This window comes from Patagioenas fasciata, chromosome 1 (genome assembly GCF_037038585.1).
Source record: "Patagioenas fasciata isolate bPatFas1 chromosome 1, bPatFas1.hap1, whole genome shotgun sequence".
In the NCBI taxonomy this organism is placed as follows: domain Eukaryota; kingdom Metazoa; phylum Chordata; class Aves; order Columbiformes; family Columbidae; genus Patagioenas; species Patagioenas fasciata.
In genome coordinates, this window is record NC_092520.1 from 56,804,754 (window position 1) to 56,830,988 (window position 26,235).

The 26,235-nt window shown below is 35.6% G+C and overlaps 1 protein-coding gene across 12 annotated transcripts in view; it reads right to left on the reverse strand.

Moving 5' to 3' along the window:
- Nucleotides 1-26,235, reverse strand: part of DOCK9 (dedicator of cytokinesis 9) — a 125,091-nt gene that overhangs the window by 42,892 nt on the left and 55,964 nt on the right. For 11 of the 12 annotated variants that reach the window (XM_065829721.2, XM_065829727.2, XM_065829726.2 and 8 more), the window contains exons 8-30: nucleotides 25,903-26,077; nucleotides 24,573-24,640; nucleotides 19,940-20,014; nucleotides 19,708-19,848; nucleotides 19,148-19,348; nucleotides 18,860-18,982; nucleotides 16,443-16,525; nucleotides 15,899-16,021; nucleotides 14,069-14,148; nucleotides 13,798-13,985; nucleotides 13,610-13,675; nucleotides 12,926-13,018; nucleotides 12,553-12,676; nucleotides 11,930-12,051; nucleotides 10,485-10,571; nucleotides 9,762-9,851; nucleotides 9,247-9,362; nucleotides 8,752-8,821; nucleotides 8,489-8,614; nucleotides 8,292-8,363; nucleotides 3,596-3,742; nucleotides 2,784-2,867; nucleotides 2,044-2,155 (exon numbers count right to left, since the gene is read on the reverse strand). In XM_065829721.2, the coding sequence (XP_065685793.2) occupies nucleotides 2,044-2,155; nucleotides 2,784-2,867; nucleotides 3,596-3,742; nucleotides 8,292-8,363; nucleotides 8,489-8,614; nucleotides 8,752-8,821; nucleotides 9,247-9,362; nucleotides 9,762-9,851; nucleotides 10,485-10,571; nucleotides 11,930-12,051; nucleotides 12,553-12,676; nucleotides 12,926-13,018; nucleotides 13,610-13,675; nucleotides 13,798-13,985; nucleotides 14,069-14,148; nucleotides 15,899-16,021; nucleotides 16,443-16,525; nucleotides 18,860-18,982; nucleotides 19,148-19,348; nucleotides 19,708-19,848; nucleotides 19,940-20,014; nucleotides 24,573-24,640; nucleotides 25,903-26,077 (2,566 nt within the window). The remainder of the gene's footprint in view (nucleotides 1-2,043; nucleotides 2,156-2,783; nucleotides 2,868-3,595; nucleotides 3,743-8,291; nucleotides 8,364-8,488; nucleotides 8,615-8,751; nucleotides 8,822-9,246; nucleotides 9,363-9,761; nucleotides 9,852-10,484; nucleotides 10,572-11,929; nucleotides 12,052-12,552; nucleotides 12,677-12,925; nucleotides 13,019-13,609; nucleotides 13,676-13,797; nucleotides 13,986-14,068; nucleotides 14,149-15,898; nucleotides 16,022-16,442; nucleotides 16,526-18,859; nucleotides 18,983-19,147; nucleotides 19,349-19,707; nucleotides 19,849-19,939; nucleotides 20,015-24,572; nucleotides 24,641-25,902; nucleotides 26,078-26,235) is intronic. The other variant, XM_071806935.1, reaches the window with a different exon arrangement.

Genomic DNA, 26,235 nt, shown 5'->3' on the forward strand with positions numbered 1-26,235 from the left:
TAAGCATGGTATTCATGACAAGATACAAAAGAGGAATAAAGAACCATTGGTGAAGTACGCAGGGATAGTGACAGGAAAGCCAAGGTTCAGCTACAACTGGAACCGATAGTGGACATCAATGGCAACAAACCAGCTTCTATGACTACTTTAACATTAAAAGCCTGAATAAGAACCACACAGAATATTTGCTGAATGAGAACAGTGATTTAGAGGCAGTGGACTTAGGTAAGGCTGAAGCACTCCATACCTTTGTTAGCTTATCCTTCACTGCCACTGTACCCAGGCCTTAAGAGTCTAGAACAGTGGTGTCAAACTCATTCTCATCAGGGGCCTCATCAGCCTCATTGTCACCTTCAAAGGGCTGAAAGTAATTTTAGGACCGTATAAATGTAACTACTTCTACATGAGTTTGACACCGCTGGTCTAGAGACTAGTTTCAAGAAAGAGAATTACCTGTAGCAGATGAGGATCAGGTCAGGGATCTCCTGAGATATCTCCAATCATGCAAATCCACAGCACCAGATGAGATGCTGATAAAGTTGGCAATGGGAAAAATGGGAAGATCACTCACTATCACCCTTGTTAAGCCATGGTGATCAGGGGTCTCCCATAACTGGGACGTTACAATGACTGAAGGTAGACATTGCACACATCTTTGAAAAAGGGCAAGAATAACCCAGGGAACTACAGGTCTCGCTTTGATCCTGGGAAAAGTCATGGAGCAAGCCTCTTGTAAGGCATTTTTTGGCAAGTGAAGGAAAAGAGCGTGACCAGGAATGGCCAGGATAGATCTAGCCAGGGTAAACCACGCTTGACTAACCTATTTTCTACAATGAACATATTACATCTGTGAATAAGGGGAGAATAGCAGATGTCCACATGGTCACTGTATCCAAACTGAGACATTACAGTCGAGGTGAAGAGACACCTAAATGTGCAGAAGAGCTAGGTGGATCACTGGGCTCAAAGGCTCGTGTTTTATGGTTTGTACTCTACTTGGAGACCAGCTACAAGAGAAGTTTCTCAGGGCCTATACTACTTAATACTATTTTATAGACCTGAAAGAGGAGATGGAGTGCACCCTTATCAAGTTTGTGGATGGTGTTAAGACCATATGCTCAAGGGCAGGGCTGCATTTCAGAAGAATCTAGATTCTACAGGAATGGGTCAGCAAAAGTGTCAACTGAATTCAACAAGGACAAATGCAAAATTCTGCACATTGGATGGAGGAACCTCCTGCAATGGTACCAGCTGTGGACTAACTAGCTTGGGAGCAGCTCTGCTGAAGAACACCTGGGGGTCCAGGTAGACAGTAGCTTCAACAGGTGTTAGCATTGCATCCTGGCAACAATGAACACCAACAGTATACTGGGCTGTATCAACAGGATGATAGCCACTACATCAAGTCAAGTGTTCATTCACCTTTACTTGGCATTTGTTAAACGTACCTGTAATATCGTGTATAGTATTTGGGCCTTCTAGGACAAGACAGATCTTAACTTGAGCAAGTTCAACGAAGGATCACCAAGTTAGGTAGAGGACTGAAGCACATGCCCTATCAAGGGAAACTGTGGGAACTGAACTTGTTCCATCTAGAGAAGGGAAGGCCTGAGGTGACCTGAGCAGGAAGCTGGACTATACATCTACTGAAGTCCTGTTTAACCTAACATGGATACATTAAAAAAAAAAAAAAAGGACACCAAGCCTCACACTACAACACACCTACCTACAGGAATGTTGCAGGCTTCTGCAGCCAGTGAATTATAAGCTAACGTATGGAAAAAAAGTAAACTTTATAATCGTAGCAGGAAACGGAGGCAGAGTCAAGGACGTGGTTTACCATATCTTTCAATGACTAGAAACTTTGGATAGATTCCTCTACTACCTAAACAATTCTTTAAGTTTAAATGAAAGGATTACAACTTCAGGCTTCTATTTAACAATTTCAAAGTTTCCAATATCTCAAGTGACACAGTCTACACATCTAATAGCAAAAAGGTGACATCTAGGAAATATACCATACACTTCTTTGGAAGCATTTACCTTGGTATCTCTGAACTCTGCCTTTTCCAAATGGCATTGGTAGATTCAAAGGTATGTAGTGCTCATGGTTACAGACTACACGGAGAAATTCAAATTTGAATTCAAAAAGAGTCTGCAAAAACAATTTTTGAAGCATAAATTAACAACTGATGCAGTGATTTGAATAACACATTAAAACAGCTTTTTAAGACAAAAGGCTGATTTCTCAGTTTTGTAGTATGAGGGATATAGACTTGTCCAAGTTCCATATGTCAGTATATAATAATTCCAGCAGAATTCGTACTTGACAACTGGATATAGTTCTATTTACTGTTCCCATTGTCCAAAGTTATTTAAGTTTACTTTTATATTATGCATTGATGTAAGAAAGGTTTGGAGCCATGGAAGAAATTCTTTGGACATCTGGTACATGCTTTCACCACTACAGTAAATGTACAGAAACTCATCAGATATCAGCTGTTCCAATTTTAGCCTTTCTCACATTCATGTTTAAATTTCCGCTTAGTGTTGCACTCTGTCTACCCCCTGCCACTTGTGCAATACACATGCTCTGGGGTGGTAAAGTTGTGCCCAAAGATGGGAACCAAATATGAAAAGGTGATTTTATGAAAAAAAGAAAAAGAGTAACACAAGGACTTTTAATGTAACTGGGAAGAAGTCTGAAGTTAATGCAGGACTCTATCCACATGCATCAAGAAGTCGCAACTCCTAAAAATAGTTTGTTCAAAAACACTGAGTACCTTTGGATCTCCTGGGGCAAAGCAGCTGATGTAGTTATTGATTTGCTTGAAAACAAAGCCTCTATCCATAAAAGTAAAACACCTCTGAGGAAAACAAGCAAAACAAAGACAGAATTGATCTAGTACTGTCTCAGTGCTCAGTAATTACATTTCTGTATTTAACAAGTTTATTTTCAAAATACATTATTGATATTTCAGATTGAATATAAAAACCAATAAAACCATCAAAATAAATATATGTATACATATATGAAAACAAATTTTTCCCTTAGAGTGCAGAATGTAAATCAATTGCAAATAAAAAGCAGTTAGATGAGAAGAACTCTTTCTTGATAGAAACAAAACAAAACAAAACAAAACATGCCACTAGCAGCTTTACCTACCATTTTATTTCTCATCATTTTTTTCTCCCTACTGGATCTTACTGGCTGAAAAAGGAAAGGCACTAAAAGGGTGTACATAAAATGCATGCAAATAAAACGCTACTCAACGCATGAAGCTTTTGTAGGATTAGAAAGGAACCTAGATGATATTTTTAAAGAGAAAGAAAGAATAAAAAAAGAAAAATCAAAGTACATTCCGGCTAAAATAGAAAGACACTAAAAAAAATACCTAACTTTTGAACAGATATCCTTGTGATTACAGAAGACACGATTATACTTCCATTTGAAGTTGGGTGTAAAATTATACTGAAAAAGCTTTATGCATATTCAGTTTTATATGAGCTTGTTTATTTAACAGTCTTTAAAATCCACGAGGAAACAGTATTACTGTACAAGTTATCACAGAGCCCAAGTGATTTGTTTACCTACTTTTATAAAGCCGGCAAGGCTATGGTTTGCATTTTTTGAAGCCTCTGGATTGTCTCGGTACTTCTGAGTGATGTGTGGCATGAGCATATTAACAACTGTTTCAACTGCATGATGAAAGGAAGCGGAAAATCTCTGGTTTCGCAACAGCTACAAACAAGTTCAGACACAATATTTAATACAGTTTATAACACTAAAATATATCCGAAAATTTACTTTAGAAAAGATATAGATAACCTAACAGGGAGAGGGGAGACAAAGAAAGTCTTTGAATTTTCTCATTTGTCATTTAAAGTAAATTTTCTTTAAATTTAAAATTTTCCTGAACTTTCCAGACTTAGGGGGAAAAAAAGAGCATCTGGTTAAAACAAAATATTACAACATGCACTAACATCTGTTATTAAAATTGAAGCAAGGCAGTCTTTGATGAGAAAAACACATGTATAAAAGTTAGTAAAAGTAATGTATTAATATTTTTCTATACTACAATAAACTTGACAACAGAAGCTAAGAATAAAAGGGAATCCTTTGATTTACCTATCTTCCTTTCCAAAGCAGACACCAGCTGGTTCACATACAGTAACTGCATTACCAGACTTTCTTTCCTGTTTTATAAAATAAACTGGTTTTGCTGTTCTTTTTAATAACTCTCTTTTTCCAGTGTAGAAATTCTCACTCGTGCTTCTTTCTCTCTCTTGCTCATCAGTGACTTCAAATCTCCGCTCTTGCAAGGCTTCAGAATCTTACTCTCCATATTAAGTTTCCACAATCAGAAAATTTTTCCCTTGCTTTTAGGTAGTTTGTCACTCACTTAAAAGATTTCCTCTGTTTTCATAATTTCCTCCTTTCCACTCACCACCTATATTATCTTCATCAATGATTTTGTACATCCTGACCAGTATGGGTCATTAAGTTCCCTTCAGCTTTTTGGCACTGCAGAACCTCTGTTATTGCTCTACATATTACAATCTTCGAAGAAGATTCTGTCTTTGTCTGAAGGGACTTAATGACAGGTGGTGTGAGGCTGAAGAAATTAACCTTGACAAAAAACTATTTCAACTGTACAGTCACTATGTCTTTTCTTTCTGAAAACTGAAATCAAAACAAAGTGCTCTGAATACCTTGTTATTGAAATAGTTTTTTGAACTTTACTGAATGCAACATTCCTAGGCAGAACAAGTCATTGTCAAAGCCCTGTATGAATCAACACACAACTTGCTCCCTTTGGGTTTGACCTGCACTACGAAATCTCTAGTTCTATATTTTTTAAAGTATTTTTAAAAATAGATATATAAAGGTTGAAAAAGATCCCTGTATAAATATCAACAGTGCTCATTAATGAAATAACAATTAAAAATTCTGTTGGTGGGTATGTCAGTCAGTGTCCTACAATCCTTTTGTAACTCGGTCTTTGTTAGACAGTAATTAAATATTTTTAAAAGTGCTACAAAATTCTTGCTATAAAAATAATTTTGCTGCATCTTTTTATCAGATCTCACAAGTAGGAAATACCTGAATGCATGTTCCATTTATTACTTTACCCAGTAAGAGAGGAAAAAAAGCTAGCAAAATAAATTACTTGATATTTAAGAACCTTGTAAATCAACAGGAATGAGGTTACATGCAAACAAGAGGTGAGTTCTGCTCCTTTCTCTTTCATGTCACAAGGAAGATGACAATGAGGTTAGTTCTAAAAGTGGAAACATCTTTTTTAACACAAACTGTGGAGATAACAACAAAAAAATCTGTCATAAAAAGTCACTCCAGTAGTTTACAGGCTATGAACCTTACTTCATGTTATTGCAGCGGCAAGAATGAGAAAAAACAGCAGTTCAAGGTGACTCATAGAAAAGTACTAGAATCAAAAGGTTTGTGTTAGAAGTGCACATAAGCATGCAGAACACTATTTAGAGTGGGACATCAATACAAATCAGACATGTATTTTCCAGTATCAAACTTAGGGTTTTGGAGCTGGGGGTTTTTGGTTTGGTTTGGGTTTTTTTTTTCCTCTTCAGGTAGAATTATTGCATGCTTCTATACCTGTAAGTCCTAACAAAAAACATGGCAACATTTTTTTAATGCAGCATTGAAACTACCAAAAATCTCTGCATGAACTGTTGTCATCTTAGAAAGTTTTATGGCTATAGAACCTACTAAGTCTATAAAAAAACCTCACTGTGCACCCTTATTTTCTGAAACAGGCTCTCTCATAGAGTTAAAAGTGCCAGCAGTATTTAGATCACATTTTTGTAGTTTATCTACCTCTTTCTGGCAACTTAGAATCAGAAATAAAAAGCAACTAGCAATTAGTTCTTTCTTTGAAAAGAGCCATGCTCTTTCCATGCTCAGTGTGTTCTCAGTCCACCTTCTACAAAGTGCATGTATACAATCATGTTGCTAAGACATAGAGCAAACATTCATTAAAACGAAATTCTATAAATCTTTAGCCTACTTAAAAGAATTTTGTAGGGCAGAAGGTTTACTTAAAATGAACAAGACTTTTTCAGAATTGATATGATCTCATAACCCCGTGTAATAGACAAAATTTGATGCAACATATTGATGTAAAATAGCACTTAAAGGAAGGTCATAATACCTAGACCAATCTTCAGAAATATAAACATACACTGAATTGTCTCCTGCCTACATCTTTTGGTGCATTTTAATGAAAATCCTAAGCTTACTTATAACAACCCTTAGAAATCAATCTCAGAAAACCACAGTTTATATAGCGTGTAATTTATAGCATACAGTGAATCACGAAATGAACTGCTCAGTCATTCAAGTACAGCAAACCTGAGGCCATTAGATCTCAGCTACCAGTTGTTACTACTGAAAAAAACCAACCAGTGCCTTCTCTTATAGTTACTTAGGTCACTTGGACAAAGAGATGGAGGTCTTTCTGAGTAATAGTAATAGTTATGCCTACCCCCCAAAATTCACACCGTATTTCCATAACACCAGGTAATCAAATCAGTCTCAGGCATTTGTAACTGACACACTCTTCCTTTAACAACTTTGTTTTCCCTAAAATGAAAGCCTTAGTAAATTGAATTTGTTCCTCAGATGTACATGCTGGTGCTCTCCAGACAGAATTTCTTATTATGATTACACGAGTCAGTAAAGCCACATTAGCTTTGAGCAAATGAGTCAGTATAGCACTTGTGGAAGACATTATTTATTTATTTATTTATTTTTAAAGTAATATAAAAACAAGTAGCAATGTGAATGCTCACCAATGGCAGAATATCATACTATACAAGAGATACAGATTATGCGGGAGAGGATACTAAAAACCTGCACACTGGCTGAGTCATTCCGAAAACTCAATTGCATTTGTTTTTTGTTTGTTTAACACAGATTCCTGCTTTAAAAAGGATGATATTCTACTGTACTTATTTTTATCCACCATCTGACCTCCATTTAAAAAAGTAATCCCTATTGTAAGGAAGTTATAATTAAATTAAGGAAATGGCTTTGCAAGACAGTAAGTTAGTGGTTTCTTTGAAGATTTTTTTTTAAACAAATAAGATGTTTCCACACTTGTGAGGATTTCTGTAGGTTTGTTCAAGTCAGGAAAAATTATATAAACTTTGCTTAGCCCAGCAAAACCAGCATATTATTATTTATCAGGGTATCAGCTACCAAATCCAACAGAAAACATCCTCCAGCTATACAAGTTTCACACACACCATGTTTCAAAACCCTTGCCCAGATGCACCACATTCTGTAATTAGATAAACTGTATCTTCTCATAGAGCTGAATACTATAAAATAAAAAGTACTGCCAGAACTGTCAGGTAAGTACTGAAAACAATAAAAATTATTTCAGTTTTTTTCAATATAGTTTTTAAATAATAAAATTTAAATTCAATTCCAGAAGTTTCTGCTTTATAAGATTATGCTTTCATTTCAGATGAATGGATTAATTAAAGTAATAGAATTAATTTAACTGATTATAGTCAGTTCAGAATAGTGGGAAGATATAAGAAATACTCCATTCAGAGAGTGAAAAGAGGCACAAACTCCTTCCTCAAGGAATACCAAACCAACAATGGAAATTTAAGTTTACATATCCTGACTTATTTGAACAAATACTATGAAACAGGGGAGACTATTTTGTATATCTGAAACTTCACTTTCAAGATTTGTTTTAATACAGAAGTAAACTAAACAGTTGTCACCAATGTAAGAAAAACACTACTTAAAACACAAGTTGGTAGAAAAATGCCTGCTTCTAAAATTTTAGCATTCTCCTTCCAGCATAGGAAATAACACAGAATTAAATATGGATACTTCATCTTGCATACAGAAGGATTGTAAACTGCATGATTCACTGTTCTCAGAGTAATTTTACAGCACAACTACAGTCCTGCTCAGGAAAAAGCCCACATATTTTACTCGTACTGCAGAGTCTGATGATTTACACAGACTGGTCTGCTGTATGGATTTTAACATTTTATAATAACGCTGAATCTAGCTCTGCAGTTTTTTTCTAGCTAATATTTCAGCTGATTTCTCCCACTGCTTTGCTTTTTCGCCCTCCCTTTCTTACAAATAAGGTTATTATATATAAAAATCATAACCATGTATATTTAAACTACTTCTAATATGCAATAAAAATAGTGTTTGGAGACAGAAGAAACATTAAAATTTTCTCTTTAGAATAACATGGAGTTTTTTGCAAGAGTTGACATACCTTCACTTTAGAGTTTTCTATCAAATGCTGAGCCATTGATTTTATCAGGACATCAAAGAAAAACCATGAATACTGCAGAGAAAATAAAACATTCTGTAAAATTGCCATATGCATTCAATATTTCAATACAATTAGTTCCTATTCTTCAGTTATGCCCAGATATGAAGATACAGTAAGAAGTACAGTTCAAGATATACCTTCAGTAGCTTGTTGCTTGTGAGAAAGTCAGCAGATGGCTTTAAAATTGTTGTCATGGACTTAGTCAGTTCTTCATGTACTGTCTTATATTCAGAAGCAACATAGGGTTCAGCTTTGTAAGCATACTTGGGGAGGAAAATAAGAAGACAATATGAATTACACCATACTGTGAAATGACTGAAATTAAACGGACGCAAATAAATTTAAATATACTCTTTTTAGAGAAAAAAACAGAGAAAATATTTAATATATTTTTACCTACCTTGACATAAGATCTCAGGTAACTATCCAAGCCTTCTTCATGACACTGTGCAACAATATGGATGATTACCCTAAACAGAAGTCAGAAACCAAGTAAGCCTAGAAAGAAAGCTATGACCGCAATAGCAAAAATGCTACTCAGTTACAGATTTATCACAGTATCACAGTATCACAGTATGTTTGGGATTGGAAGGGACCTCAAAAGATCATCTAGTCCAATCCCCCTGCTGGAGCAGGAACACCTAGGTGAGGTCGCACAGGAATGTGTCCAGGCGGGCTTTGAATGTCTCCAGGGAAGGAGACTCCACAACCTCCCTGGGTAGCCTGTTCCAGTGCTCTGTTACCCTCACTGAGAAGAAGTTCTTTCTCAAATTTAAGTGGAACCTCTTGTGTTCCAGCTTGATCCCATTGCCCCTTGTCCTATCATTGTTTGCCACTGATTTATGTGACAGCCCAGACATCACTTAAACTCCATGAGGCACTTAAAATTCTTTACCTTGTCACATTGACTGCAACTTCCTCTTGAGTTGCTCTAGTGAGAACTCTGAACAACTGGTTTAGAACAGTTGGCAGGAAAGCTATCATCACATGGCCCTCCATAGCATGAAGGCTCTGAAAGAAAGCAGTAATACTGTCACTCCCTTGAAACAATGGCATTTAAATCATAAATTCTGCAACCATAAAATTTACTGCAAGTCTTCTTCCAAAAATACACACTGCTTGCACTATTTGGTGTTAATTACTCAAAATACTGAACAGAAAGCAATTGAGACTAGTTTCCAACATTGATATTTGGTAGATACTTTCTCCATTAAGATAAATTAGGGATAAAAATTAGGTTTTATTAAAAGCAGTTTAGAAGTAGCAATTTGTACTTTTCCATTGAAATGCATACTAGGTAATGCTTCAATGAAAAGACTACCTGTGTACACCACAGCAAGCTGACACTGACACTCTGGTACAAAAAGTATAAATAAATCATATAATGTGTTATTCACTGTCATTTTATACCTTAAGATATTTTACAAGGTCAGTTCCTAGTGCACGAGCTCCAGACTCCGTTTTCTGACAGTACTGAAAAAAATTATGCAAATGCTGGTCCTGTCAAAGACAAGAAGAACAACAATATCTAGCATTACTCTCCATCATCCAAAATAGAATACACTATATATATATACACATATATATATATATATAAATCCATATACGTGTCCATAGATTCAGTGTTCAAAAATAATTGAAGTACACTATTCCAAAGACCAATTTAGTCAATACGCAACATTGGGGCTTTTTTAACCCCTATGAGAAATTTCCAGTGATTTTTTGAATAGCCATTATACAAACCACTGCATATACTTGCTTCAAACCAACTGACATGCAGAAAATAGCATACTTAATATTAGTTATCCCAACCAAGCATAATATGTATTTTATGAGCAGCTGTAACTCATTGGTTTCTAAATATGCCAGTAAATAGACAACTAACAGGAAAATTCAGACTGGAATGAATGACAATGTTAGATTAAAGTCTCACATTTTGAATAGCTTCCATTTAGGATCTGCTGGTTTTCACAGCTGATGTGAAAGAGAGATACCATGCAGAGTGTTCAAGAGACAAAAAAAATTGAGAGATCATCATAGCGAGAATAAGAATCTTCCCAATATTGTATATACCTATAACAAACATGCATTATTCTTTAAACTTTCTCTAGTTTAATTTGTTTTATAACTCACCTGTGTATACACAGTTGACACCAGATGAGTGGATATTTTTAACAGTTGTTTGCCTCCATCTACCCATTTAATTTCAGGACCAGAATGCTGCATGCACACATGTAGAGGAAAAGTAGAATAATGTAGTGGTATATAAGAGTAAAATAATTTGATTATAGTACCACAAACAACACCTTTGTTTTTTTAATAATAGTTTGAAGAAATGTGTGCAATGAATAAAGTCATAAAAAAAAGGAAAATTATGCAGGCAACATTACCAAAAGCATTTATGAAGCTTAAAATGTTGGGGTTTTTTTTAAAGTCCCACAGTCGTTTCCTCACTGGCTAACAAAATAGCTTCTCGGTAAGTCACAGATTTCACGTTTCCCCTACAACTCTGACTAGAGAAAGGTATCTATTAGTGTTCAGAGAAAAAAAACAACAGAAGAAATTCCACAGACACTGACACAGTCTAAACCTTAGCATAGGTCACTGACAGGTAGCGGCCGGTGCTTCCTTCCCATCCCATTTCCAAAGAGCTGAGAATGGGAATGCTCATCTGTCTACCCTGATACCAATTAGAAAGAGATTTTACTGCTAGATCTACAACTAGCCATATTGGTCCTAACCTTCTACCCATGGGCATGAGCAGAAACAAACACCAGAGGCATAAAGAATACACCTACGATGTAAAAAGATGAAAGATGTGAAGGAGACGATGGTTGGAAAGCTTACAGCAGAGTTTAAAAAGGAGAAGGTGGTAGAATAGGAGGAGAGCAGCACCACTTGCTGTTGATTTTAGGTCTCTTCCTCCCAAATGACTCAATTTTGTCTCTGCATTTCATTTTCTTAGTCAAATCTCCTATCACATTTCACATTTTGTATGCTCCTCGTTATTGTTTTTTGCAAGCTTTCTGCTTTGAAAGATACAACGATAAATTCTGATAGTGAATTATAAAGATCACAGAAATCAAGATGTGAGAAGAATACTTTTTCAGGAATAAAAGACTTACTGAAAGGAGACAGCATGAAATGCTAAAAAAAATTTAGTAAAGGACTTCAGATTATTTGCATATCTTCATAAACTCAAAATAGTTTAATATGTTTAAAAAACTACTGTAACATTTAATTATTACTATAAAAAAAATGAAACAAACATTTCCTAAGTACATCAGCTTAATGACAACAGAAATAAGCACTTAACAATTTAAACAAAAATGACATTAGAACAGGTTGATTCAAATTCTTGTAAATGAATGTAGTCATAAGTTTTACCTCCCTCTTCCGTTTGAGTTTGTTTCCTCCAAGTCACATGTCTAACTTTTGCAAAGCACTCCATTTCAATCATCAAAGAACAGAAATTGCCACTAGAAAATTACTTAAATCTTATTGGACTGAGGAATCACAACTAAACCTTCTCTCCACATTTTTTTTTTGAAAGATTAGAGCAATTTTATATAACATACCTTTCCAACTCCCACTTCTTGATAACTAAGATAGCCTGATGGAAGATTTGCTGACACTGGAATGTGTTGCTCATTGGTCACCACTCTTCCATCTTTCAATAGAGGAAGCCAAGAATACCCAACTACGGAACATGAAAGGCAACTCATTTAAAAGAAGTTATGAATCTTTACATACACTCTTACAAAAGTCTTACTGTAATTATTAATGTAATTAATAAATCAGAAAATGTTACTTTAAGGACCAAATGATTTGAACTCAAATGATAAAAATCATTTAAAAGGCATATAAATTGTCATTGAGTTTTAAAAAACACACATTTGATAGATGTTCTAAAGGAACATTTGAAACATTCATACAGACTGAAAGATCTCATTAAATATTTCTTTTAACTTAAGAGACGTGTAGATGAGGTTCTTAGGGACGTGGTTTAGAGGTGGACTCGGCAGTGTTAGGTTAATGGTTGGACTCAATGATCTTTAGGATCCTTTCCAACTGAAACGATTCTATGATTCTATGTAATTAAAAAACACCATATCGATCACAAAAATCATGGGTTACCAGACAAGTATACTTCATGAAAACTCCCCAGCAGTTACTGAAAGCAAACTATTAGCGTACAAACCTTGTGTTTCAACAACATCTTTCTTCTTTGTACTCCCTTTACTTGAAGTATCACAGCTGACATGGTAGAAGGTGAACAACAAATGGTGCTTTTCGTGTAACTGAGTGGGCAATTCTATTTTAATCTGAAAGGCAAAGAATCACAATCTTTGCAGAAGTCTTCAACAAGAGCTTTATTTGTTGCACACTTAAAAAGCAATTCCAGCATTTATGTTATTTGAGGCAAGATCGAGAATCACATTTACAAAACTCACAAAAATTTAACTGAAATATTATAATTAAGAAGAACTTTGAACTCCTCAAATATTTTCTTGCATTTTTGAAACTTACATAATACCTAAAGCAGTAAAAGTTACCTTAGAAAGGTAGCTTACCTCATCATAAAACTCTGGATTTTGTTGGTGATGCAGGACAGCAGCAAATGCACTTCTAGTAAATACTGGTCCACCTGGCCTACCATAGATACACTAATAATAGAAAAAAAGGAAAAAAAGAGGGAAGAAAAACACATTTGTGATCCTCTTTTGCTCTCAGCTTAGAATCTGTTTCACCTAGTATTTGAAATATTTTAACTTGTATTTAACTTGATTCCTTTGCACAGACCAGCGGATTACGTGATCAGTAGTCTCCCTGCTGTGCAGTAGAGCTGACACTGTGATTTCACCTCAGGGTTCCTACAGGTTTTTCTACTTCTTTCCTTCCAGCCACCTCTTATACACTGTGGTAGCTCATAAACAAACACAGAGCTTGGCTCTGCACTTGATCTAACGCTTTACTGTTTTAACTTGAATTCCTCCTGTGGAGTAGGCATAAGCCACCCTTGTTTGGAACAAGTTTATCCTTGGAATTTTTGAAGATATAAAGAAATGAAACGCTCTGAGGGTTCTTTAGCAATCCTTTATATTAAAAACAAACAAATAATCTAGAAGTTAACCTCATAACAAAGGCAAAAGGAGGACAGAAAGCCACCATCCCAAATTAGCTACATTAATCCAGTACTACTGTATTAGTTAGCTACTGTTCACTATTCTATGAGTCACAAAAATCAAAAGACTAACCTTTAAAGGCAAAGAATCCTCTTCATCAGAATCCTTGAACTCAATGCATACTGCAATATTTCTGGCCTAAAGCAGAGTTAAAAAACAAAACCCCAAACACTTAATTGTAGGAATCATCAAAGAAATATAATACATAAACAATTTAGCCAAACCTTAGCAAGAAGAATGTCCAGTTTTCCTGTACTCACCTTCGCAAAAGACTTTTGACCGTCATATTTCAAGTGCTTTGGATAAACATAGAGATGATTGTTGTATATGGTGAAAGGCTGCGTGTGTTTTGGTATACAGGGAACAAATTCTTCTATTTCAAACATTACGTGTGTCTTGGTACTGTTTTCAAACTGTTTCATGGGGATGTAGGATGAGTTAACATAATCTGAAAATACATTTAAAAAAACCAATAAAGAACTGAAAAGTAAAAGCCTGAATGTCCATTTAACAGTGTTTATTAATACTTACTTGGAAAATCTGGTGACACATTATCAATTGTAACATCCAAATTTCCTAAAATAACAGGAAGTTTGGCCATCTTTTCAGGTCTATAGGAAGGAAAAAAAACCTCAAAGTCAGGCTAAATGCAAAACTGTCAGATGCCAGAGAAAACAGATAATAGGAAACAGGGGCAAAAGTAATATCCTGAAATAGGAGTACGAGAGGAAAGGTGGTTTGGGGGTGGATGACTGATCTGGTCTTGCTTTTTGCCTAGATTCAGAGTTTTCTTCTCCTTTAAAATTTTTCTCTCTCTCAAGAAAAAAAAAAAACAAACACCAAAAGGCTTTATTCGCAAGTGTGGAAAAGGTTAAGAAAAAGCATGAAGTTTATTTTAAAATCAAAATTATAAACTCAGAAGAAGTTTTGTTTGTCAGCTACCATTTGCAGTAAACAGGGGAGCTATAAGTAAGCTTTTTAAATCTCAATGGCCAGTGATAAGTATCTATGGTACTGGGGCAAACTTGGGAGAAGAGTTATGGGGAAGAACAATCAGTAAGTTAAAAAAACGTGTCTTCTACTCAGTGACTTTTCCCTACCTCCTCCTAATTCACCCTGCAAAATATTTACTATTAACCAGCCTCCTACAAAATTTCTTCAATGTTATCATGTAGCTAATTCAGAAATATGATTTGAAGTAGCAGTATTTCCATGTTAAAACACCAGTGCATAACCCTTTATTACTAAAGATAGTCAGCAACGTAATTTTTTAAAATTATTGCAGAGGAAGTGGAAGCAAAATTTTCCCAAAATGCAATTCTGTGCTGTGAAGCAAACATATTTTTCTGGTTGGAGTCTGGATGCTCATTCCAATAGCTAAGCCTTAGACATTACAATCTCTTTCTTACTAAAATTCCTGTGAAATAACTTAGCTCACAAAGTAAAGTGATACGGCAGGCTAATTTACTGTATTAGTTTCAGTTTCAATAATACTGTTTATGGCAAGGAGTATCAGTACACAGTAATTTCAATGCTGTCTAAACTTCAGTGAAATTTAAGCAGTTTGCTAAAATGGAATTAAGATATCTATCACAAACCTCATCTCCTTATCAGATTGGGTAAGCAAGAATAAACTAAACTATAACCCAGGCCTTTTGTGATCAGCGATTGTTCAAACTAATACCATTCCAGCTAACTGTACCCTAACAGAAGTGGAAATGTCTTCACAAAGCAGCAAAGATTGCTCTATTATTTTACATCCGATTTAATCAGAAATTGAATTAAAATAGTTTATTAATAGAGTCATCTGTCAGTAGAAGATGTAGTCTTCAGGAATACTTTGTAAAAAACTATGAATAATATTCTGTTATTTGGGCGTCCTGAGCCACATGTGCTCCCAAGGAACTGGATACTGGCTTAAATTCCTTTCACTGAGAGCTGGCATTCTCTGTGATAGCTGACAAACACACGATTTATGCTCATACTTGTTTTTCTTTGAGAACCAGAAGAGTGGATTGTGCAAGTGTAACTCCTAACAGAAAGCTACTTCAAGGTACGATGTCTACTGCATGTCAAATACGGCACAATAATTCAGTCTTGCCTGTAGCCCCCAAACACAGCAAAGATCTGTAGCTTGTCTGAAGGCCTTGATTATATTTATATAACTTCTATATTTGAAGTGAAAAACATATAAATACACTTATCAAAAGATAAGATGCTCCAGATCAGGACCATAACAAAAAATGGTGGAGCTTGGGGAGGTGGGGATGGTGGAAGGCAGAGTGTTAGGGCACGGTTGTGTTGTATTGGTTTTGTTTGTTTGCTGTTTTGTTTTTATGTAAGTGGGGAGATTAAACTTACTTCCTGAAATCTGCTAACAACTTCAGCATGTCTTCATTTGAAAGTTTATTACTGTCTTGTCTGAAGAGAGGAGAAAATCTTGCATTTTTGTCCAGGGTTCCTGAGGCATCTTTAAACAGCGTCCTGAAAGTCAAAATCTTGCTTTCAGCTGAGTTTATGGAAGTGTTGAAATTCACTTCAGGAATTTTTTTTCAACAAATTAAAACATATTGCACCTCCCACCCTTCATATTAAGATCTAACACTGTTGTCATTGTAGGTGAGTTTTAACATATAAATAGCTCAGTCTAACATTCTTAGGAAAACAAAAATTATTGACAATGGAAAACAGTTTGCAATATATAATGGTTTGAACAATAATACAATCAATGTTTTAACTTTTTTCCTACTACAGAGCTGAAGTGTTTGTCAGAAATCTTTAGTTAATTGAAAGTAAAACAAGAAATCACTTAAATAGCACATTGAGTTTTACAAGAATTGAGACGCAGAAAATAACGCTCAAGAAAAGTTAGGAAAAAATACAGATTGCCAAGATCTGTCCTTACCTAGCTGCCCAGGCAAAAGGCATTTTGTATTGACCTAATCTCTGGCATGCCTGCTTAGCATTCTTCAAAACTTTCTGTGCAGCCTGCAAGGAACATAAAAAATAGCCATGTTTTAAAATCTCAAATCTTTTGCACCATGAGTACACAAGAAAAATAACACATATTGACAAAGATATGAATTGGAAAATCTTTAGAAGGTTAATCCTATGTATGCAAGTAAAAGATAAATGAAAATACCTCTTATTAATTTTTTATTAAGCAAGAAAAAAATTATTATATCAAACTTCCTCAAAAGCTAGAGCAAAATTCAACTAGTTTTTAAGAGAAAATCATGACTGCAGCTAAAAACATTTCCACCACTCACTTCTCCCCTATTCACTACCTACTCTGTGTACCAGAACACATTCCTGCAGAGTAAATAGTAAAATACTCTGCAATACTTGTATTACATGTACACACAGAATATGGGGAGGAATTGTATGAAGATCACATAGGCAATCCTACCTATGGACACTGCAATATTGTTCTCACTAAAACTTTAAATTTTTGGTTTTGTTAACTTTTAACTGAACAAACAGTTCCACTATATAGAACCAACATGTATAACAATGAGAACTAGATGCCCACTAGTCTGAGATGTTCAACAACAAGTTCAACCACTTGAGCAAAACCAGAATCTGCTGAGAGAGCAGTGGGCTCCTCTTTTCCAGAAACAAACTTATATGTGCCTACATAGAGCAAAATTATTTGCCAGAGGCAGAACAACACAGAGCGAACCTGCCTGAATATTATGCCTGATCTAAGCTGTTGATGCAATGAAGAGCTATTTCTACTAGCGTGTTGTTCGAGCCAACTCTCCATTATCCTTTCCTGTAAAAAGGGGGAAATTGCAGTCAGGAGCATAGAACCTTGATAAGTAATCATCATTAATTCACTGTATTCAGTGTTTAAGGGGAGAACAAATGACCTCTTGGCTACAGAATCTGTTGCTTCCGTTTTCCCTCTTTCTTGTCCAGAGCAGTAATTCTGCAGGGAACTGGAACTTCCTCACTGCACTGATGCACATAGAGGCCTATATAGCTGGTACTGCTCTGGTTTCCTAAAAATTCACATAGTGTAATCCCAAAGAACAAAAACAGGAAAAAAAATTCAAATAAGTGTTCAATTGTATAAAACTATAAGCAAACGTATACCAGGAATGGACAGCCTAAGTTAACATAGACATGACTGTTCCTATTGGCTGCTCTTGCAGTACAGGGCAACACAGGGCTGGCACTCAGCATCAAATTTGAGAACACTTGGGCTTACTTCACCTTCCCATGTGGCTCAGGCCCAAGACCACCAAAATCAGTTACCCAGGTCAGGTTTGTTTTGCCTCAGTAACAGTCAGCACACACTTGAAAAGCAGACTCCTAAAATACAAAGCTGCTGTTTTCCAATGACAGTTGAAAAAAAAAAAAATCTCAAGTATTCCTGGAAAAGCAAATCAGCAGTCTGATCTATATTAAGATGAAGTGAAAAATACAGGTTATGTTTAGCTTAGCCAGCGTTAAATCAGTAGGAAAGAACAGTGTTCCTCTGCAGAGACTGAAAGTTAACCCTTCCTTCTTTCCTTTCACTAGCTGAAAACAGAAAACAGGAACAATGTCAAAAGTAGCTGACGTTGCTTACAAAAAAAACCCCCTTTTCTTCTAGTGTACTGGTCCAACTATTTGAGCATAACTGTAAATCAGCAAAATTAAAACTCTATTTCTTCAGTGACACACAAGAAGTAGCAACTGACAAAACTTATTGTAGATATATTTCCAAAAACATTCAAATGTTATGTCAGTCTAGACTCCTGTAAAAATAAGATGGTTCCATGGTTTATTTCCAAAAGTGATTTGGAGTTCTAACAAATTTTCAAAGCATTTTGTACATAAAAACAGATGCTTAATGAGCTCAATGGTTCTGACAGAAAAAACAGCAAGAAGGCAGAAAAACTTACGGTAAACTATGGTCATCAAAAAATGACACAAAGGAAAAGTCAATACAGTAAATAACATGCATTAACTAAGAGTTGCATAGAGTTAATTTCTGACCCATATTTAATATTTCATCATTCAACAATTTTCAACTCAACTTTCACATTGAAGTCTAATATTATTTTGGCAAATCAGTTTGCTTAAAAACATTATAAAAACTATAGATTATGTCACAGTTATAAAAGCTAAATAAATGTTTCCTAATAACATGTTAGACTTTATCGATAATATTTCAATTAATAATAGCTACTAGTAATAATTATAACTTACTACATGAAATCATCCAATTACCTGACTTTTATATAGAAGAACTAAGCTTTATTGATCTTTCTTAATTTCAGATCCATCTGTCTCGCCTTACCATTTTTTTCCATGTCACAGAAGATAACATACCTTGGAAGAATCTGAGCTTTTCATATAGGGTTCAGCACAATGTGTAATACTTCCTTGTAATACTTTTTCTATTCTAGCCACAAGGAAAATGTCAGTATGAGGACACGTGACTGAGAATATTCCCTAGGAAAAAAAGAAAAGCGGGGGGAGGGAAGAGATGAATATAAAAGGAAAATGTACACATATTTTCACGTTATGTAATAGAAAGCCATCCAAAGCATGTAGGAAAACTCTCTACTTGTATCCAAAATCCTACTATTAATAATTCTTTAGGTTACTAGGTCTTACCTGCTTTGGATATTGAAACACAGTTTCATGAATGTCTGGAATTCTGTGTAAGCTGTCGCCACTGCCATTCATCATTTGTGGAGATGCATTGGGTATCATGTGTCTTACTGAGGGGTGATTCAAATCAACATGGAAATCTGCTGAAATCTTCCGATTGTTTTTAATATCAAATAGAGATAATGTGACAAAGAAAGGTTCTACCTAGATATTAAAAAAAAAAAAAAAAAGGAATTTAGTGTCATTGCTGTAAAAACGTGTATGAAAGGAAGATGTGTAAAATTTTTATAAACAGTTATACATGGCCATCCTTCTAGATAGTACTGACAAGGTGTAGAACACAGTAAAAGAAAAATTCCACTTTCTACACCACAACAAAAAAGATTAGCAGCAAAGTTACTTAAAACAGGATTTAGGCTCCCATTTTGATTTAAATAAGCAGAAAAAAATCCCACAATATAAGTTTCTCAATCACAGCAAGGAATTCCTGCCATTAAGAATATCACCAACAAAATATTAAGACAGTCATTACAATATTAACAGAAAATAGATTAATTATTTACATTTGTCGTTGGTCCTTCTTCATTTTCTGCAACACAGCTTTGTAAATTAAAAGACAAATCATTACACTTCACAAGAATTTTTTTTCCAAATTTCTCTTCAAATGGCTTCACTTCTGGTTCAATAGCAGAAAAGTCAAGTTTCTTTAAAAAGAAAAGAAAAATTAAGTTGTTTCTCATCTCAAAAGGATCAACATAAAAGAAAACAATACACTTCCTTGTAAAGAAGTCTAACCTGTGCATCTGGATCCAAGGCAAAAAGTTTAACCCTGCTTTCACTTTTCAACTTGATTTCTGCTTCTCTGGTACTCTGTTCAAAATAAGAAAAAAAAAAGTCTTAGTATTAAATGAAAGTTGTTTTCAACTTTATTTTTTTTGTGATGTTCAAAGCTTTATGTGTTTTTAATTCATGCACTCTTCTCGTCCTAACTGAGTTTTGTAACTCCTTAGTTTAAATTGCTTGATCGTGTCTGAGTAAAAAGTGAGAGAAGGCTACTGTCCTCCAAGAGCTTCTCTAGGCCTAAAATCACAAAAATGTACATCAGTAATAGGTGACCTTCCCCGTTCATGGGAAGTGTACTTCAGTGTAGATCATACAACATTTTGCTTCCTTGAACAATAAATAAACTTTAGTAATGTTGTTTTATTTAAAAAAAAAAATAGTAGTAGTATGAATGTAGGTTAAAGTTCAGAGCTATCCTGAGATCGTAAGATTGCCCAGGAAACAACAGGTTACCTAAATTAAGAAATACCAACAGAGCTCTTTTTCTTGAGTTTTTTTGTTTGTTTTGTTTTGTTTTCTTGAGTTCTACTGCCAGAGAAGTGGTTTTCCTGTAGGCAGATGGAAAAACCCCCAAAACTTCCAAGAAAATAAACTCCTGACACTTAAAAAGTTACTTTGCAGAGCACACTGTACAACCGATCCTGCCTGGGATTTGTGGACACCTACCCATTAACAGAAAAACAAAAGCAAAGTGGAACAAAAGAAAATGTGAAAACTGATGGTATACATAGGCTACTTCTTAAAAAAAATCAGTATTATATAAAGAGTATTCTATGATTTTTGAAGTCACAGGACATGACAAATGGACATATGCTTATGCCAAAACTACCCATGTAGGAGAGCTGCCATTCCCAAAGTGGTAGCTGGTTAAACAGGGGTACAAACTATTACATTACAGACAGGTATCTATTTTTGGATCAGCCTGTAGAGGTTAAAAGAAGTTACCAATCCATAATGCTCATCACTGACCATCAGCTGGAAATGATGTAAAAAAAAAAAAAAGAAAACCAAAACCACCAAACACACCAAAAAAACCAAATCAAACAACCACCACAAACAAAAGAACACCAGCTCTAAAAGCTCTAAATCCTATTTTACATTGATAATAATAATAATTTTAAAAATAATTTGATTTAAAGGATGCATTACAGAAGAGGAACTTTGGAGATGTGATTTTGAGTAGGGATGCTCTAATGGATTTCATTTACTTTAACACATCCAGAAGAAAAGTCAAGAGCTGCTGTGAAGGACACGACCCAGACACGTGATAGCAGCAGAGTATTGGCAAGACTTTGCTTGTTCAAGAGCCAGTATAACTGAGAAATACAGGACTTACCTGTGAAGAAGTTCAGAGATGGCAAGAAGGTTGCATGTATGTTTTACAAAGGCAATAAGTCAGCAGCAAGAACTGAAGAAGTAGACTATAGGCGAGGGGCAGACCTGCTGGAAAGCAGCACTGCAGAGAAGGACTTGGGAGTTCTGCTGAACAACAAGCTGACGATGAGTCAACAATGTGCCCTTGTGGCCAAGGTGGCAAATGGTACTTGGGGTGCATCAAGAAGAGTGTGACCAGCAGGTGGAGGGAGGTTCTCCTCCCCATCCACTCTGCCCTGGTGAGGCCACATCTGGAGAACTGTGTCCAGTTCTGGGCTCCCCAGTTCAAGAAAGACAAGGAATTACTGGAGAGAGTCCAGTGATGGGCTACAAAGATGATCAGGGGCCTAGAGCTCCTTCCCTGTGAGGAGAGAGAGATGGGTCTGTTCAGCCTGGAGAAGAGAAGGCTAAGAGGGGATCTCAATGTTTATAAATATCTCAAGGGTGGGTGTCAAGAGGATGGGAACAGACCCCTTTCAATGGTGCCCAATGACAGGATGAGGGGCAATGGGCACAGGCTGAAGCACAGGAGGTTCCATCTAAACATGAGGAGAAACTTCTTCACTTCGAGGGTGCCAGAGCACTGGAACAGGCTGCCCAGAGAGGTTGTGAAGTCTCCTTCTCTGGAAGCATTCAAGATCTGTCTGGACACATTCCTGTGTGATCTGCTCTGGGTAAACCTGCTTTAGGAAGTAGGTTGGACTAGATGATCTCCAGAGGTCACTTACAACCCCAACCGTTCTGTGATTCTGTGATCTGGTCATAGGAGCAAGAGAGAAACTGTTTCAGCTAAAGCATCTTGAATAGTTTTAGATTCTTTGTTTTCTGAACTAAATACAAAAAAATTATGCATTTTTGACTAAAAGATCAGGTGCAGCTGGTCAGAAGTCAGAAACTGAAAATGTATGGAGTCATTGACCCTGTCTACAGCACAGCAGCAACTCCATTCCATTTCCTCATCTGTAGAATGGTGACAATGTTTTCCTCAAGAAACACTGGAACCCATAATGGTTAGGGAGGTACTTGGGCACACGGATCATGACGGTCACATAGTTATTTAAGAGAGAGGCCTAATTTGTCTTCTCTGAATATTAAAAACAAACAAACACACAACAGCAATAACAAACGAACAAACCTACATTCAACTCTCGGTACTTCAGTTACACATAAAAGGAACACGAAGTCAGCTGAACAGACTGAGATTTGTGTGCACACATCCATGCACTAAAGTGCACAGTCCCATCTTTTTTAGTATATGTTACAAACTAATAGCTTTTGATAGAAAAAAAATGAATGCTTGGAGATGTATTCACAAGGGTTAAACCCTTCCTTGGAAGATTGTTTATTCCCTTATTGTCAGGTGCTCTACAATCACCCCTGATGGAATTTGTCTTTCCTCATAAGGATATGAGGTCAGCTATTGTGAAAACCTCCTCCTAGAACCAACAAAAATAATAGAGCAAGTATAAACTCTTCTAAAAGAACTCTCAATGCCTTGAAAGTCTTCCACTGGGGAAAAAAGAAACAAGCCCAAATAACAGCTGAAAAGACAATACAAGAAAGAACAGAGGAAACAAGAAATTCTCAAAACAAATGGCATTTATATAAAGTAATCAAGTTAAGGCACAAACAGTGTACTAATGGGAATGGTCAGATTTTTCCCTGTACTTCTCACTGAAAAAAGGCTAGAAACATATATTAGAGCAAATTATTTTAAAAGGTCATATTTAGTAAAGAAGAATTAGAATGGGAAAATCAAAAAGCTTATTTTGCAGGAAACAGAAATTTAAACAGGTTATAACCTCGGAACAAAAAAAGCCAGTGCTTAAAGAGCTAGGAAAAAAATAACACGCTAGAAAAATACCTAGGCTTAAAGAGCTGCGTGCTTCCGATCAGAAGATTATGGAAACAGGAAGCAGCATTTGTAGTTCTAAAACTACATGCAGGTGCTGCAGTCCTGAATAAAAGGAACCTAAGCATTCCAATAACTCTCACTATAGAGAAAGAAAAATCTACCATACAACAAGAACATCTAAATTTTATATTTGTTTCTGGAATAGTTTTTCAGAGCTTCATCTAAGTATGCTGTTTGATGCTTACAGTTCTTCCAAGGAAAACTTGATTATACGCACCGCAATCCAAATCAATTTCCAAATACAGCCGTGGCTGGAGTTAGATTATCACATAATAGCTTTTTGTGTACATGTGCTAAATAGATTATGAAGCAGTAACAAAAATAATTAAGTCAGCCGACCAATTCGGCTGCTAAATTCTGACTGGATCTTTTGATATGGTAGCTATTGTGATAGAATTTGTTGTACATCTTGTTCTCAATTTATAAGCTGGACTTCCTTCAGGAGTAGTTAGTAGGTAAGACAGGTCCTCAGAAAAGAACGGGGGAGCATTGCAGAGCACCGTCAAGCAGAACCGTTTCAAGACTGCAGGCTGTGCCACACAGAAGGACGAGTAAGGAAGTTACAGGAAGGAGTTTGGATTCTGCAGCTTCAATAGAAAAAGGTCGCCAGCTCCAGTCCTTAGGTAATTTAACAAAAAGGTTTTCCTTAGTGAACTCACAAAAATTATCACAACACACAAGTCACTGATATAACAGAAATAAATCCTGAAAATGGGCTGAAGAAGAGTAATTTATTTTCTATTTACTTCTATTTGGTTTTATTTAATCTTATTTTATTTTATTCTTATTTCTACCACACTTCTGTGAGAACAAAATTGAAAACCAGGAACTATGGCAATACAGGAAGTATCCACGAACTTGCCAGCTCATTACAAGCATCCTAAAATACATCCACATGATCACCGCTATTAAGCTCCTCTGGACTTCTAACTATAAAAACGAAACTTGAGTTTAGCATAACTAGATTTCTATAGAAATACTTTTGCACTTACCTGCATGCAATAAAACAATGCAAAATATGCAAAGACAATAAACTGATAAAATAATACAACATGCTGCTTTTAAACAGTATGTCAAGATTCATATAACCAACTTTAAGACAGTACCTAGTTTGCTTCCAAGAGCAGAAAATGAAGATCAGTAATCACATCTATTCACAAAACAGCTTTGAAGCTTTCAAAGTGTCACACACTGACTGGAAGCCAGAAGCCATTAAGTCTCCTTTCCTGAAAGTTCACATGGCTAACTTATGTTTATTACTTTATATCTTGAGTTGGAATTTACAATATATATTACCTTGGCAATTTCAGGATAGTAGTTATCGAAACTACTTGATGAGCTTTCCAGTTTGCTTTGTTCATCATCTGAAAACACAAAACCACATATAAAAAAATTTACAAAAACAAATAAAAAACAAACAAAAAAACCCCCCTAAGCTACTCACAATACACCGTAGCAGAAACATTTCTGCTTTTTTTTTTTTAGTTTTTAATCCTACACTCTCAAAATGACAATAGTTAAACAGGTTGTGGACGGCTGAAACATTTATTTCTAACCTTATCTAGAACACAGCTTTAATCTTAATTTTGATATCTGCATGGCAAAGGGGATACTCAATACATAAATTTACATTAGTCTTTCCACTATGCATTGTAACTTGATCTTAAAACAGGTTTCCTCTGTTCCTTAGGTTCCCAGTTCTACTCTCCAACGGTTACTCGATCTACAAAGCAACCATTCAGTCAGCGATGAGAATCTTACAGTTTTAAGGTCAATTGGGGCCCACTGACTAAAATGTCTTTCGCAGAGCTACAGACTTCTCTTTTTTCAATTTACTTTTGTTGCATACATCATGTTTCATTCTGACAATCTTCAAAGACTGTGATATCTAATTTTAAACTCCAAAGATCCCTTTTGGCAAATTGTGCTATTTATAAGCAGAACAACCTTCTATAACCTCTTCCAGGTTCTTCTGGGTATGCATACGCTTTGTCTCATACCAGTTGCCTTCCCCATCCACTCTCAAGAGGAAAAATGCACAAGAGGACATCTAGACTATCCTTTTGTCACCAAACTATCAACTATAACTATATAACATTCCTTACAGATACCTGCCCTACCTATTCTTAAAGAGCTGCAACAGAAAAGGTTCTACACCCAAGCAATCCATGTTAGTACTTTCAGGAAGTATCTGTGATCAAGGAAGTTCCGTCTAAATTTACAGTCACTCACTGCAACCATATTTCCTTATTCTTCTATCTACTGACCACAGAACGGATTATTCCATTTTCAGCAGCATTTTACACATTTCAAACAGTTCCTCCTAAGTTTTGTCTTTTCCTTAAAGTGCCCAGTTCTGATTTTTCATCGTGGGTTCTATTTTTCTAGACTTCTGACCAGTCTCATTATTCTCTTCTGGACTTAATTCAATTGGAATCAATACAGAGCAGTGCTATTTTAATGCCAAAAGGTCAAACTTTCATCAGTTAAAAGAGACAGTGAAGTGTCCTATAATTTTTATGACCAAATAAAAAAAAAAATAGCAACAGTGAAGTATTTCTTTCCAAATGCATGTCTGCAGACGTCGTGACATAATTGTATTTGTGTTTCTAGAATCCTTACTTACCTTCGTGAGACTCTCCATTTCTCTTTTCTTGCATTGCAGCCTCAAAGTTAAGCTGTAGGATTTTGTTCAGAGTGTTTATCCATTCTTCCATTTCAAGTTCACTATCTGCAGCTAAAAGGTAACTACTCTTGTCTTGCATCTTGAGCTCAAATGCAAACCGTCTGACTTTATTGTTCTGTAAGAAAAAAAAAATATATTGTAATATCTTGACATACCATCTACTCACAGTCAAAAGAAGTTATATGTGTTTCAGATCTTTTAACAAAAACATAGTTTGATACTTTGAACAAGTGTATTATAATTACTTTTTCCTCCCCAACACATGACCTTCTG